A 16,633-nucleotide genomic window follows, 5' to 3' on the forward strand; every position below is an offset into this window, starting at 1 on the left:
GTAAGCTTCAACTTTTACTCTCCCTACATTTCATTTTAAATGTGTTATACTTGTGACCGGAGGCTCGGTGGCCTTGGGGGTAGGGCGCCCGCTCCGAGACTGGGAGGTTACTGGTTCAAGCCTCGGCCAGGTCATACTTAAGACTTTCTCATTGCCTCCCTGCTTGGCGCTCAGCATTAGGGGTTGGAATTGGGGGGTTTGGTCACCTAATGACTCCCAACGCATCAGTTGGGTTGAGCGAGGGGGCTGGGAACCCCCTCCTCTGTATCAATCTCCCAGAGTCAGACACATGAATATGTTCTTGACTCTAGCCCCCACCCCTAGTGGGAGATATGACTCTGGTGTGTATATATGTATATAATATACTTGTAGGAGTCACTTTTAAAGTTCTATCCTGGTGTGATGAATTATGGGAGTTTATTGAGTACATCTTTTTAAAAAAATATTAGATTTAGTTCTTAGTCTTGTTTATCTGTTGAAAGTTATCTTAAAGTTGATCAGCTAAAGTGCTACGGCTAGAAAAAAAATCCACCCCGCTAGGTCTGTGAACAGGTTAGAGTGGAGATTAATCAGGGGGGGGACTAGGTTGGGGAGTGATAATAATGTTCAATAGTATTAGAATAATATTAACTTCATATAGTATAGATTTACCCCTGCAATTGGCTGGCAACCAGTTCAGGGTGTCCCCTGCCCACAGGTAGCTGGGATGGGCTCCAGCACCCCCGTGACCCTACTGAGGATAAGCGGTGCAGATAATGGATAGTATAGATTTATGAACAAATATAATATTTAAATATAATGTTTTTGGGATAAAATGTTTGTTAGGAAACAGCAGGGTGGAAAATATTCAGGGACACTGTATATTTCTTATGTATTACTTAGTGTTGACCATTTTAGTAGGTCGAAACATATGTAGGCCTGGAGAGGGACGACCCTCATGGTTCAGGGATCCAACCAATAAAATCATAAAAACTCATGCCACCAATGTTGCTGCAAAAAAAAAAAATTAAAAAAAAAAAAAAAGAGAGAAAAATGCCCAAATATTAAAGTGTGTTACGAGCAGTCTTGGGTCTGATGTGTTACAAAGCAACGCGCTCCTGGATCGCAATATTCTCGAGTACTAGAACATTACTATTCAAATTTTGTTATTCAACTAACGTGACGCCTTAATCCACTACTTATTAAAAGCAGCATGAACTACAACGTCCTTTGATCGCTAAGTGGTCCTCCTTTGCTCAAGATGTAATATGCATTTCTCAATCCTCAGTGTTTATCTATACCTACAAAGTACAACTGAATATAATTATAGTGGCGCTGTCTCGAGCAGTGTACGAGGGTGCCGATTTTCTCCCTACTGATATTCTCTCTAACGTATATACTCTTATCTAAGCCGAATTTACAATGATAAAATACTCAAATCAGGGGGTCAGATTGTATGCACATTATTTGTTATGAGTCGCCAGTGGCGAATTGTAGGCAGCATGTGAGGAAGGGGGCGTGGCTTATACCAAAACAATAAACTAAAGGTATATGGGAGAACATAATCTATGGTAAAAGGGTGCTGAATTTTTGTGTTTTAGTGGGGAAAAAAAGTGCAAGTCTTAGACAGAATCCTAAAATGGAACTCTGAGTGATTTGAGGCCCGGAGACAAATTGGATATGGGGCGTCTCAGCCTGCATGATCTCAAGATTGCACGAGCCAAGAAATATGAACAGCTGATTGCTTACACAGGTTGGTCAACACGTTCTTTTTTCTTTCTTTTTCTACGTGGCCATTTTAGAGCAGTTTTAGGGAGTCGGTTTCTATGCAAGTATATTTGCTTACCTGTGACTAGAGTAACGTAACTATAACTACTTACTGTTAATCAGTAAGGCGCTAAACACTGGTTACAGGCGTCTAAAAAGTGGAGGTAGTGTTTGTATTGTTCGTTTCTGACCTGGGTCGTGCGTTTGTGTGCACGTGTGCGCAGATTCGTCACTCCACCACCGCAAGCTCGTCCAAAAAAATACTGATTATCGCGTGGCAGCTTAATTGTCAGAATCCAAAACGCTCCTTTAAAAGGAAATAAATAAATCATCTGGTAAAAAAGGAGAAAGAAAACTGAAAATCAAATACTACAGCACCCTAACAGGATATTATCGCATCTAGAATTTATATGAAAAAAAAAAAAGTCATCAAATATAGGTACATTTCCGCAATTGAAATCAAAGTGAAAAAAAACAAAAACTTTTTGGTGACTAAGCGAGAAACGAGTCTCGTATTCTATACATTTTGTACTTAAATGCTATAGCTGTATCTGAATATATTATTTTATTCTTCTATTTTACATAATTGCGTGCACCGGGAGGTCATCGAACGGTGAGACGGGCAGCGAGGATCTTGTGAGTGAGCGTTGGCTGGGTGAAATAAAAGCGTCTTCAGCTCGATTTGGGGAAGGCCGAATGGGACGCCGTCCTTTGTCCTAAACCCCGTGCTTGTTCGGGCGGGGGGAGGCATTAAAAAGCGTCCGCTGGCAGGGAAGAAAAATAAAGTTCAACTGGGACAAAGAACCAAAGGGGATGTGATTCAAAAGGAACATCTGCAGTGAGAGTAAAAAGTATTTGATCCCTTGTTGATTTGCCCACCAAAAAAGACATGATGATGCTATACTTTTAACTATAGATGTATTCTGAGACCGAGAGACAAAGTATTTAAAAACTAAGATTTTTTTTTTTTAAAGAATATAGTTTAATTCATTCTAATTTCATTTGGGGAAATAAGTATTTGATCTCTTAGGGTGCCCCCCAAGGACAGCTGAGGCGCCCGTGGACCTGTTCTGAAATTACCTCACCGTTGTTGGGTAATTGTTGTTTTCTAGCAAAACGATTTTATTTTTTATTGGTTGACATTCTATTCAACCATATTTTTAATAATTTACTCAAGCAGTGTCTGAAATAACGTCCATCTTTTACGTCGGGCGTACAACTTACAAAACGTCTCTGCTTTTTTTTTTCCTTTTCAAATTAAATGCTTGCTTTATTCCGTTTTCGAAATCTTTGTTTGCTTTGGAAATTTTGGAATTTTGGTTCGTTTGGCAATTTGCATACTCGGCAGCCAATCAGAAGCCTGCATCGAACAACTTCGTGCTTCCGGACTTTCCCCAGCGTAATATTGTCGCGCATTTGCATATTTTTTTCCAAAGTAGACGCCCGGAGAACACAAGAAAAATGGAGAAGTGGTTCGGAATCAAGCCAAAACCTCAACCCCAGAAATATTCAAAAGAAGCTAACAAAATTAAAGACGCAACAAAATGTAAACGTACATTAAAAGCATTGTGGAAAGAGGAGGAACGCAAACATTGCATGAATGAAGATGAGTCAATACAGGTACATACTGATGGCAGATGGAAAACATCGATGTCATATACATGCAGTGAATGTTATCAGTAGATTTATAATAAACTTAATTTTAAAGCATTGTTCTCTCATATATACTGATCCTTAATACTTTGCAACAACGTTTTTTTTTTTTTTTGCGATGAGTCGTCTTATCGTGTTTCAAGTTGTGAAAAACAAGGCAGGCAACTTAATGGCTGGGCAGGCAACTTTTCAGAGTTGTCTGCCCTGGTGTCCGCTAACTTTTTCTCATGAGTTTCAGACATTGCTTCAAGTAAATCCAATAACAAAGATCAAATAAAAGAAGATTAGGCAAAAATAACCCCTCGCATGTGTGCCAACCTTGTGGTTAACTACCTTAAACGTCTGACTTCTGTGCTTGCAAACAGAAGGCTTTGTCACCAAGTTTCAAGTGCTTTTTAGCAGGATCAAATACTTATTTCCCTCAATGATATACAAATAAACAAAAATCTATTATTATTTTCTAATTCTTCGTCGATCCTTATTGGAATGCATGTATCATTAAAAGAATAGAATAGGCATGTCTTCATTAGTGGGCAAACCAACAAAATCAGCAATAGATCAAATGTTTTTTTACTCTCACAAACGTTCATGGTTCTTCCTCTTGCTCGGGACCATCCTCGCTCCTCTGTGCACGGCTCCTCGGTGCGGCCCTCGCTTTCCACCACACCAACACACACAAAGCCTAAGAGGGCGTTCTGCGGACTCTCTGCGGTCGTGGGGCCCTCCCGGAGCCCAAACTCCGCCCGGTCAATTGGAGCTCGCCGCGATGGCTTTGTCGAGGGGCGCGGGGCCGAGCCGCAGGCTGCCGTAGCAAGTCTTGCATACGCGCGTGGGCTCGAAAAGCTGCTGGCTCGGCACAGGGATCTTCTGGTCGCAGCAGCTGGCGCAGAACACGTTACCGCAGTTCCTGTTCGGGGGGAAAAAACGCACAGTCTTGAATTCAAATACAGGATGAGTACACCTTTTTCATGGCCAAATTCAAGAACTTTTTAAGGTTTTTAAAAAGACACGTTTCCCATTTCTCCAGTACCATTGAAATGATAAATAATACACTATTATATGGGTAATAATAATTAGCATTGATTATTTGTCATTATTGATCCCACCCACACTAACTATTTAAGGTGGGTGCAAGCCAAAGAATGTCAATTCTCCTAAAGTTAAATTTTTTTTCATTCAATGCGTAGTCTATCAAGAAACATGGCAACCATTTCAAGCGTTTGCATGCACTTCACCCAAAATTCAAGCACTCTTCAAACCTTGAAAGACAATAATAAAATTCAATCATTTTAAGAACTTCAAGCACCCGAAAGAGCCCTTGGGATAGGGAAGAAAATGTACCACAGTTTTTTTTTCATGGTTTGGCCGGGAGTGCGACTTATACTCTGGTGGGACTTATGTGAAATTATCAACACATTGTTATATCATAAAGTTTTAAATTTTCATACCAGTATGCCATTTCACATGTTACTTTCACATTAAACCACAAGAGGGTGCTCTAGGCCTGTGTGGATAACTTTAACCTGGCCCTGTTGTGCCAAATAATGGAATTTTGGGGGGGACACAGCTACCTATATAAAGTGCACCCATAAATATATCTGCAGAGATCGCAGCTATCAAGAACTTTTGATCTCTCTTTTACCTCACCTCAAAAGCATTTTTGAAAGTGTAATCAGAATTGGATAATTTTTCATACCTGATAGGAAATATTTGTTAAAAAAAAATGCCCCTTTTTGAAGCCTGTACCTCGAACTAGTTGCTTGAGTGTAACTCTTATATATGAGCCATGTAATTCAAGATTTGTATGTGACTGTCATCATTGTAATAAGACTGAGGGATTTAACCCTTATGTTGAGTTAAGGTCTCCAGTGACCCGATTCAAGGTTATAAAATGCAATAACTAATGTGTCTCAGGTGTCATAAAATCAAATTACAATGGCAATATATAGTGTTAGATGCATATAATGTTTAGTAGGATGTTATATTACCGATATTAAAATGTTTACAAAGGAAGGAGTTGTTTTTGGTGGTCAGGATGGTTAGTGGTACCAATTACTAACACAACATGAGGGTTAACCCCTTGCAGTTAAAAGTAACTTTATCTACACTGAAGGTATTTGACCCTGCACTGTCCACGCCTTTGCAGTGTTATAAAATTGTCATTTTTGTCCACTTCAACCCACTCAAAACTTAAAGGGGGCCTTAGCTACGCTCACATAAAATACCTCCCAAAGGTTATTATAGAGTTTGATCAAACACACAGCAGTACGCTGGACAAGTTTCAGATACTGAGGTCCCAAGGGTAAACAGTGTCCACAGTGGGGTCTATTGACCGATCAGCCTGGGCAAAACAGAAAACTTTTCTCTTGCTCTCGTGATCACGGCACACAGCACTGCTTGCTGGCTGAGAGTCGAGAGGGGCGGCATGCTGTCGAATATCCGCGATGCGAACGGTGGTAAGCCAATCGCAGGTGATGGACAGCTTAAGCCCTTACGTAAAACAGCCAATGAAATAAACCAAAACCAAATTTGATTTCCCGGCGGCAATCACATTCGAGTTAAGCTTTAAAATAGATCTTAGGAACAGCACACAAGGACAGAACAAATGGGTAAATGGATGCAGGGAGAGGTGGTGGGAAAAGAGTGAGGCACAGGTCGGGACTACAGTGAACCCCCGCAGTATTGCCGGTAAATCTCATTTTTTTGTTGGATTAAGGCAGTGATTCTCAATTAGTGGGTTGGACCCCCCTGGGAGTGCGCAAGGCTCCTTCAAGGGTGGCACAGGGGTATTTAACCTCAGATATTTGTTTTTAAACTTTTTAAAGAATTAAGTGCAATTGCACCTCCATTACACAAGGAAGCAGTGGCACTATCTTTGGCAGTGTTTTCTTTACATTTGACCTCCATCCCGTGCATATATCACATACTTATGCATTGAGTATAAAGTGTATAGACAAAGTGGAGCAGACCCTCATGTGAACCCCATGAAAATTAATCCAGATGAGGCGACACACTTCTTGAATGGACTGGCGGGGGTTAAAGAAAATAATGAGAAGCACTGGATGAAGGTAACCATGATGCTGTAGTAAATCTCCCCTTAATAGGGGGACTGTGTAATATTTGACCACCAAATGTAGTTGGATTGTGAAAGAATACAAACTACAAAATGTCAGCTCTAGCTGAGCCTCAGTTTGTGCCAAATTAATAGCAATTACTTGACCTACGAGTAAATCTACAAGTTTATATGATAATTCAAGTATTTAAGAAAAATAAAAGTTTGTTATTGATGAATGAAGTCCTTTACCACTAAATGGTGCTAAACAATACACATATATACTTTTTTGGCTCGGTAATAAATTACCCGCAATAAACGAGGGTTCACTGTAAAAGGGAAGATGCAGCAATGCCAAGCTAGAGTTAGGTGAAGTGATGGGAGAGGAAGGATTTGGGGGCAGAGGAGCCGGATCTCACCAGACCTCCTGGACGGGCTCCCTGCCACTGTAGAGGAGAAGGGGAGACAATAGAGAAGAGCGGCCTGAACAGGGAGGACATCGAGACAAACTAAAAGTACAACTTGATTCAGCGTTTTACTACTCGGACGTCGCAAGACAACATGGAATGTTTTGGGACATGATTTTGAAACACGATAAAACACCATACATTACAAAACACTCATATGCAACTAACACCAGTTGAATGAATCATTCTCGCATCTACTAAAAGCTCCCGCTGCTAAATTAAGTTTCGATCCGCATTGCAATGATTACACACGACGAGGCTGCAAAGGAAATCCAGCGATGCGACCATAATTGCAGCAATAATCCAAACAAGGCAGAAGCCGATTTGTCATTATTATTTACCTGCAGTGATGCTTCCTGGTGGCCAGCCAGAACCTGCTCTCGCAGCCGTAACACTGGGCAGCCAAATGGTCAGGATACCAGCGAGTAACCTGAAATAGGCAACAACAAATTGGCCTTTATTAATATAAATATGAATCCGCTGATTGCAAACAGAGTGATGCAGTTTATCTACAAAAACAGGAACACTTTATGGTCAACAGTTGAATTTCCAGTTAACTCCCTTAACACACCAAGAAAGCTTTACGGAAACCTGATGAGTTGTCGGATGTGTTGACAAGAAGGAAATATGAAAAATGAGTCACTCTTTTTTCATAAAATGTGTGCTCTTGCCCCATTTAATCCATGATTTATTCAAAAAGGAAAATTTAATATACTCAGACAAGTGTTAGCATGTCAGGCTACGTTATGCTTGGAATGGGGAATCCGTGCCAACAGTAAAAGAAATATTGATTTTATCAGTGAGTTTGGACGATTACAATTCAAAAAAATAAGACTGCACCCAACACATCATGTGCAAAGTTTTCAGACAGGAATAAGTGATGTTAGATTTTGAGTACAAGTGTTTTTTTCATGCTACATATCACTGTAAAAACTGACTTATACTCAAAGATTGTTTCCAATATGAAGCATGTATGTTTTTGCCTGTAGTGAGTTATAGCTTTATCATTTATAGTACAAAAATACAGTGGTAATACAAAATCGTTTTTTAGCACACAAAGAATGTATTAGGGCGAGAACTGTATTGTTTGATTTGGTGTGGTTGACAGCGTGTGAGATCAAAAACCAAGTTACACTTAAACATGGAGGTATGATATCACATTTCGGTTTCAAATGTTCCTTCAAAATAAATAATCTGTAATAGCAAAGGGGACTGTTATCTCATTCTGGTTTGGTCAAGTCATTCTACTTTAGGAAGGGAATCCATCAATTTGACCGAATGTTATGATAAAAAATAAAACTCGAGAACGTTCGCGGGCATGTGAGCCCGCTGAAAAATATGATGAGACCCACCTCAGTGTCCTGCTTGTCCACTTGTTCCCAGCTGGCTTCAGAGAAAAGCTCTGTGCTGCAGCGTGACAAACAGTTGGGATCCATGTATTCTGAATCCGTCATCAAGGTCTTTGAGAAAAAAATAATCATGAACTGTTCGGAATTAATTGGTTGATACCCGATCCGGGGGCTTCTCACCGTTTCATCTCCCCCGTTTCCATTGAAGTGATGGCAACCGGCATGCTGCTGACTTTCCAGCCGGCTCCACAGTTCCTGTACCTGCTTCTTCAGGTTCTCCACTTCCATCTGGTGGCCTGCTTCGATCTGCCTCAACCTTTGCTGGATGGCGTCCGTGTGCAGCATCAGCCCGTCGTCGTCCAGGTGGCTGCGCAACGGCTGCTCGGGGCTAACGGCGGACCTGCCCGGTTGAGCGTGGCACAAACGTTGCGAGCAGCTTCCCCGCTGGTGGAAGATTAAAGAGCTGCAGCTCGCCAGAGAAACTTGACGGCTCAGCGGCGCCCGATCGCCGTTCGCTTGAGCCCAGTGAGGCCCTCCGCAAAGTTCCACGTCGGAACCGTCGCCATTACAAAGTTTGTCGCGAGTCTGGTCAGCATTTGCATACTGAAAGGCACTGATGGAGGGCTGCTTGCTGCCCCCGTTTAAAGTCTCGCTTAGGCCGTGTTCTTCGGCCTCCTGCATTTCATCCTTCCCGTTGCTGCAGTCCTGCTGCCTCTGGCAGACAGTAAGCTGTGCGGAGGGCTCAAGCCGGCTGCAGACCTCCTCTGTTAGGGTCTCGGTTGAACTTTCCAAAAGGGATGCCCTCTTATCAGCCGGCTCCTTTGACTCTGACATACCTCTGTCAGGGTCACAAGCGGAGATTCTCACATCTGCACCACTTTCCTCAGGTGAGCTGTGAGCAAAGCCATTCATTAGAATTCTTTGAGCTGCAGGCAGCTTGGGCTGGCTTGAACTGGAGTCAGTAAATTCCTGATCGCATTGTAGCTCTTTAGAACAGTTCTCCAGGATCTGGCTGGGATTTTGTGCTTCCTCGTTCCCTTGTTGGTCCAACTTTCTTTCGGTCTTTGCAGACAGAGAAGACTCGCTAGTTCCTTCAGCCTCAACATAAGCGTTTTCTAAATGGTGACCATTAGAAAGCACTTCTTCCTCGTTTTTATCAAAAGACTGTTCATCACCAACATAGTTACCATCAGTTGTTGAGCTCGTCTCCTCGACCACCGCTATGTCAACCACGTGGCTGACAGCAGCACTTTCAACTTTCTGTGCTTCAACTGCTGTGTCCTCCTTTGTGGCTTCTTGAAGAATGTTCTCCATCTGGCCCTCAGCCACCCCAACTGCCACAGACAATTCCACCTCTCTGGCTTCTTCCCTGGTGATCGCAGATTGCTCGACGGCTCCCTTTGCCATCTCAGAGTGCGAGTCCACGGGACGCAGGCAGGCATCTATCTCAGGAGCCACACTGCTTGGATAAACCCCCAAGCCGTTACACTCCACTTGATCCTCCTGGTCCCCGCCGTCATCGTTTGCCCCGACTGCCATGTTGAGGTCCAGAGAGCGACGATGGTCCTGCCACTTCTCATTGAGGCTTGGGTCGCTGGAGCGGCGATTAGGAGCCAGAGAGCTTCCCAGCTCACAAGCGCTAGGCAAATTGTCGAAGGAGCGTGTCTTCGTACATCTAAAATGTGAATATGCAAAGAGAAGCTACTTTAGCATCACTGTATATCATGATGACAGATTTCTTTCAAAAGTGTTTTAAACAATTCAATATGGGAGGTATGATCTTAAGCCCGAGCCCAAGGCAAAATTTGGGGCTTCACATTTAAATCATTTGTTCAAGTTTCAGCCAGCCAGGATTCTCTCTCACTGCCTTTTTTAATTTTTGAAGAGGAGGAGAGCTTCCTTCCCTCACTGACTTTTTTAAATCAGTCATCACTCATTGTTCTTCAATTTAATTATTTTTGAGAAGTATCAGCACGTGCAAAGGAGTCTGTCCCCCGGTCGCAAAGCGCATGTCCTCGCTAAACGCAAGAACAATGACGCAGGGCTAATTAAACAAATACATTTTTAAAAAGTCCAACCGAATAAAATGTGAAAATTTGGGCTTGCTTCGGGCTCAGTCCCTTAAATAAAGTTCATTTATTGGGCACGGGCTGGATCGGGCTTCAATATGTGCAGGGTCAGATTTTTTAGGCCTGATAATATGTCATTCAGCACTCACTCAGGCTACAATTAGGAAGCAAGAAACTAAAAATATCTGATTTCATGAAAGCCCAACATTTATAGAGATTTGTGTTGATGAAACACTTAGTCAAAGTATTGAAACAGAAACCAAAACAAATCAGATAAATGTGAAATATGACGCAAAAGCAAGCTCAGGATTTCAGCTTGTATTTCATGGTATTAACATCTAAACATGTGACAACTCAGGACAAAACATCCATTGTTTGAAGCAATCCACAACTCTAATAATAAAAAAGGATTTGAACATAAATCATCACCTTCAGGTACATAAGATTTAACAGTAAAGGGTTAACATTTACTTCCTTAGACCCATGAGGTATGCATCCCAATGATTTAACCAAACTAGTGTATTATTCAATTGAAAAAATTGTTGCTTTAGGTGACATGCACTGTCTATTATTAGACCAATAAAGTTTAACACTTTGAACAGCTTGAAACACCCATGTAAAAATCAAGGGCTGTAAAGGGTGAAGCATTGTACTTTTGAAACAGCTGTTTGGGGAGGGCTTCATCACATGCTTTTAGCACGACAAATAAATCCCTGTTTCTCTTCCCTGAGATAAATTAACTCGCAATGTGACAGCATTTTGGTGAAAGAAAAATTGGGCTTGGAGAGCCCTCGACCGGAGTTTGTCTTACATGAGAGAGGCGGTACGGGGGGATTCTGTGCCAGCGCGCCAGGCTCACCTGCCCAGAGGCGCCTCTTCAGGGTTGCTGCCAGGCAAAGGATATGGTGCACAAGAATCATCGGAAGGGGTTGTAGGGGAGGAGCTGGGTAGGTAAACTGCCGTCCACAACATCAGATTGCGCACGTGACACACCGGGTGGAGAACCTGCGATAACCGATGAATTATTAGAGATGTAAAAGAATACAAAGCCACAATAACAAATACAAACACAGTGCATTCGAAAGTGGGGTGCTTGCTATTCAAGTCAATATCCTAGTAATTTAGTAGCAATTATGAAACTTTTGCCGTAGCAAGATATTTAAGAGGTATGGCAGTAATATACGTACAGTCTCAGAGTGTGACGAGTACAGCATGTTCCTTAATGGGCGGTTGGCGGGTCTGAGTAGTGACCACACTGAGCAGGTCCTTTCCTGAACATGCCGGTCTTCTCTCTCTTTGCCGCTGTTGCACAGGAAGGTGCCAAACAGACAGGAGTATGTGTGTTGCACAAGTTTCACCTGTGTGCACGGATACACATGTTTATTCACACATGTGAACATATTGAATAATATAGGAATAAATAGAGCTGGCGTAACAGACGAGTGTCCAAGATATCAGAGGTTATGGTTACACATTTTTACTCTTTGCAAAAAACCTTAAGGATACAACAACGTGAAACTGATTTGAATAGCTAAGAAATGTGCCATTTTGCAATTATGTTATGAGTACTGAAACGATTAGTGACTAGAGATGTAAATGTTATCTATCCATCCATCCATTATCTGTACGGCTTATAATTAGTAGGGTCGCGGGGGTGCTGGAGCCCATCTCAGCCATCTTCGGGCAGTGGACAGGGGACACCCTGAACTGGTTGCCAGCCAGTTGCAGGGCACACAGAGACTGACTCACTCAACCCACGCAAGCACGGGGAGAACATGCGAACTCCACACAGAAAGGTTCGACCTCATGACCTCAGAACTGCAAATGTGATGTATTTTAATCAAATGTACAAGTTGATTCTAAAAAGCCATGGAAATGTATCTAAAAGCAACTCCAATTTGGAAACGGCTTCACTAAATCTATACAAACATGAGTCAGCGGACTGAGGAATAAAGACTAAAAACTACTTATTCTTCTACAGTACGCACCAGGAAGGCCTCGTTAAACTCAAAGGAGCATGGGAACTGTCTCTGCAGCTGGTGAACACAGTCCAGCCATTGCAGGAAGACAGGACAGCGCTCATTCACATCCTCTGAGTTTTCGCCATGGCCGCATCGGTCAGCAAACTTGTGCCCAAAGTCCAACCAATCCGTCTCAACCAAAACTTGAAAGCCCTAAACACAGATACAAGGTTAGCACATACAAACATAGTTTAAGCACTTTTTCGTCACTCCTGGGGAAATTCCACTTGTACCTCTATGGTACGATAATAAGGGTCAAGCAGCAACTTGGACAGTGCGACAATTTGAGGTGTACGGTCCCAGCCGTCAGAGCAATGCACCAAAACGGGCCTTTTGTCCCTGTCCACTGCATTGACAACCAAAAGGGCTGCCTTCAGTAGCAGGGAAAGGTGCTGCAACCACTTTGTGCTCTCCAGTGCAGACAGCCAGCTGCAGGAAAACAGACAAATACAAAGTCCTCTTACAAGATGGCTCATTGATGATACCAACAACATACACTCCAATCATAGACAAATAAAATCGAGTTTTTAAAGGAGTTATGTGGCAACCATACTTTGCAGGATCTGGCATCTGAGTGCAGAGGAAACGTAGGGACTGGAAACTCTTGCGTATGGAGTGGATGTTGGCCATGCCCATGAAAACCACCTCGCAGTTGGGATAGTATTCTATAACAAGGGGGTAAGAACATTCAGAAAGCAGATACAAAACTTAAAAAAAAAATTGGTATTAATGGTGAGCCACTAAATTCATAGTTCATGGAACCCTTAACGTGTGGGACATCAGGGCACCACATAGGACCAAACTCTGGACAGCTTTCTCCACTGCTGACAATTCTTGGCCTGTTTTTGGGTCGTGGGAAAGTTGGTACTAGTCCATTCCTTGATTTTGTGTACCCAGTTTGTTTTCCTTTTCATCTTCCCCCTTGGACTGTTACCTGGACAATTATCTTGCACAGTCCTGGTGATTTTGTGATGTGACCATATCACTGTAGTTTTCATCCGGGCACGATTCACAACAGATCTTCCTAGAGTAAAATGTGCGCTCTTTTGGCGTTGAGCAGTTTTGTTTGTCGCATGGGCTATGTAGCTGATGCCTAGCAGTTTCCTGTAACATCGCATTCCCATGATCTGTTTTTTTCTTTCTAGCTTTTCTGTGAAAGTTCATGTCTCACAAGCATAGAAGAAAATGGAAGTAACCAGTGCCTGCTTAATTCTGATCTTTGACGTCACCGCTATGTTCTTGTCCCTCCAGATGGGTTTAAGTCCTGCAAGCGGGGCTGTGAATCCTATAGCCAAAAAGAAATCTGCAGGTCCGAGAGCGTTTTCGAGCCCTGGTGCTGTGAAATGTACTGCCCCCTGAGATGCAACCTCAATCTAGAATTAAGAGGCACTTCTATTCTAAAGCTTATGATTGATGCCGACCTCATACTTTTATTTTCCTGTCCTTATCGGCTGCCTGGTTGGCGGCAAAATGAGAGAGAAGGATGAACGGATGAGTCAGAGGACTAGCACCTGGACCTGAAGCATGTAATCATCTGCATCGACCAGCCGGCTGAGATGGGAAGCTGCATAGTCGCCATCTTGGAGTTTCTTGAATAATTTCACATATTACCTTTGTTTATTTAGTTTTTAATTGATGGTGACCGGGTTTCTTGTATTGTTACCCAATGCAACATCCATTGCAGCCTGGTCATCCTGGAAGGGGGATTACCTCTTGCGTGGGCCCCTCATGCTAGGGTTTTTGAGTTTTTCCATGCCTGCATAACGGTTTCAGATCAGAGCATGGTGCAATTGAGACATTTTCTTATCAAGTTCATACAAATAAATTTGACCTGACTAGTTTAAGCTATCCTGGCCATGATTTCTGTTTTTTATCCATTGACTGACAAGACAGCCCGAAAATATCATGATTCATACCACAAAAAGAAAATCATACCGGGACATTCGCAGCCTCCCCCTTTTGCTCTGTTGGCTACAGCTGCTGCGTAGGACCTGGCGTCAAGGATCAGCAACTTGTGAGGCTGGATGGCCAATGTCTCCACCTCGGAGCCGTTGGTCATTGAGGACTCTGATACCGTCATAAAGGCACAAGGGTTACATCAATTGACAATTCAGGATAAACAAAATAAAGAAGGTGGTGGCCACTAATAATACGAATTAAAATAAGTGGTTTACGCAAATTCTTCTTATTCCAATTGAATATTACTAAGCTTGTTGAGAGGGCTTTGTAGTAAAAACCTGGATGTGTGTTTTTGGTCTGGTGTACATTGAAACAATGAAAGGTTGCAGTGAGTGAGTGAATCCTCACCAAAATCAGTGTCAGGCAGTTCAGAGCCATTCATGTAGGTCCCGTTGGACAAGTGTTTATGAGAACTGCTATCCACTGCACAAGCTTTGGCAATGGACTGAACTAAGTGCTCATCATCAGCATTGCGCCATCCCCACCAGCTGACCTCTGGTTGGCCGCAACGGGCGATCACAGCTCCTGTGCTTACATGCCTGTATGTTTGGATAAAGACCGGTTTAGAAATAAGCTAAGTTGCATATTGTTCCATGATCGCTATAGTCTTAATGTATTTAGTCAAAGATTTGGGGTACACTGGTACATGGTTAAATAGACTAAAAACAACTGTTCAAAGTCACATTCAAAACTTGGAACGTAATTATTCCACCAATTACTTGATTTTAAACAAGATTAAGATTAAATACATGTTACATTCAGACGATACAAACCATGAAGCTGAACATAACACTGTTTTGTAACTTGTTTTTTTAGAATAAGAATAGTCTTTACTGTTATTGATAACAACTTAGTGAGCAATGATTACAACAAGATTAGACGTGGCACTCCAGGTTAAAAAAGTTAAAAATAAAATAAAAAGAATATTAGGACAGATACTTGCAAAATAATGCTTCTAGACTGGCCCGAGTTCTCAGTGCATCAGAACAATAATGCAAAGACACGTAGCAGTAATATTGTGCAAAAATAAGAGTAAATAAATAAAATAGATAAGTATATATTTCTCGAACCAAAGGCAAAATATTGTATGCTTCAGTTTTGTGTATTTGTTTAGGGTGGTGATGGCTCCAGGAAGGTAACGGTTTCTGAGCCTGTCCAACTTGGTCCTCAAGAGCCGCACGTCCTACATGTTTTAAAGGTTTCTCTTCCCCAACTCAGGTGATTCAAATTTAAAGCTTGTTAGCAAGCGGTTTCGGATCTTAATAATGACCCAGATGATTGGACTCACCTGTAATTGAGCAGAGAAACTCCAAAAGCATGCAGGACATGCGGCTTTTGAGGACCGAGTTGGCCACCCTTAATGGATTATTTCTATCTATTATTAATGGAGGACAATTTTTTTCTTGTTGTCGAGAGCAAAACAAACGAAATAGTGTAAACGATCAAAAATGAAGGCTGACATATTTACTTAAAATATTCAACGATTAACAATTCAACAGTAAAATCAAATGTTTACGTTTCGTGACCGCATCTAGTCAAATTTCATTTCACTTTTAAATGTAACGATTGCCCTCTGATTGGTTACTTTAACAAGAATGTTTAGTAAAATAAGAAAACAGACTTAAAATGAGATAAAATTACATTCCTTAGCCATACCAGATCACTTTACGCATTTTAAATATGTGTTACTTATTTTCATAGAAAAACAAGGGAATGTGTAGTATAATAACAAAACTACATTTTTTCAAATTCACTGCAAAAACTTAAAACAGTGACTGAATTTCCAGCCTGCAAGAGCCAATCCATGTCCTTTTTCCAAGGCAGTCGTAAAAGTATCTCTTAATGCTTATCAGGCTGTAAATACCAGAAGGGACATTGATGGACAATTACTTGTTAAGTGCCTTCAATGGCATTAGGGATCAGCTGTCTTCAACGTGAATGCATTATTCATTGACATTAGTTTTGCTGAACGCACATTGTATAACAAAGGCATCGTGATAAAGTATGTTGCTTTCAATTAATTAAGTCTTGTCAATTATCTCTGCTGAGAACTGAAGGTAGTTAACTGCAAATGCCATTGGTGATAAAATAATGTTGTCACCTTGAAATTTAATGCTTCCAATATCAATGCTTAATGACATTCAAAGACTAATTGTTTTTTTATTAATTTGACAAGAGGAAGCAACATAATAATTAAGTAGATTGAGCGAAAACATCAAAGATGTGCACTTGTGTTTGTAGTGAAACACTTTTGTTGGGAGCCACAAAGACAATGTCTCATCATAAGAAAGTACATTACAGCACACTTTACAAAAAT

General features: G+C 41.7%; 1 protein-coding gene across 2 annotated transcripts in view; it reads right to left on the reverse strand.

Annotated features, from left to right (window-relative positions):
- Nucleotides 1-3,986: 3,986 nt before the first annotated feature.
- The window catches only part of mtmr3 (myotubularin related protein 3), a 28,900-nt gene continuing 16,253 nt past the window's right edge, over nt 3,987-16,633 (reverse strand). Inside the window, exons 10-21 of one of the 2 annotated variants that reach the window (XM_088336924.1) lie at nt 14,665-14,855; nt 14,293-14,424; nt 12,911-13,022; nt 12,591-12,786; nt 12,325-12,510; nt 11,524-11,694; nt 11,196-11,341; nt 8,448-9,942; nt 8,271-8,378; nt 7,260-7,348; nt 6,871-6,897; nt 3,987-4,306 (exon numbers count right to left, since the gene is read on the reverse strand). In XM_088336924.1, coding sequence (XP_088193050.1) covers nt 4,147-4,306; nt 6,871-6,897; nt 7,260-7,348; nt 8,271-8,378; nt 8,448-9,942; nt 11,196-11,341; nt 11,524-11,694; nt 12,325-12,510; nt 12,591-12,786; nt 12,911-13,022; nt 14,293-14,424; nt 14,665-14,855 — 3,013 coding nt within the window. In that variant the 3' untranslated portion in view covers nt 3,987-4,146. The remainder of the gene's footprint in view (nt 4,307-6,870; nt 6,898-7,259; nt 7,349-8,270; nt 8,379-8,447; nt 9,943-11,195; nt 11,342-11,523; nt 11,695-12,324; nt 12,511-12,590; nt 12,787-12,910; nt 13,023-14,292; nt 14,425-14,664; nt 14,856-16,633) is intronic. The other variant, XM_088336925.1, reaches the window with a different exon arrangement.

Source organism: Urocampus carinirostris, chromosome 5 (genome assembly GCF_059441175.1).
Source record: "Urocampus carinirostris isolate Australia breed hairy pipefish chromosome 5, RoL_Ucar_1.0, whole genome shotgun sequence".
In the NCBI taxonomy this organism is placed as follows: Eukaryota; Metazoa; Chordata; class Actinopteri; order Syngnathiformes; family Syngnathidae; genus Urocampus; species Urocampus carinirostris.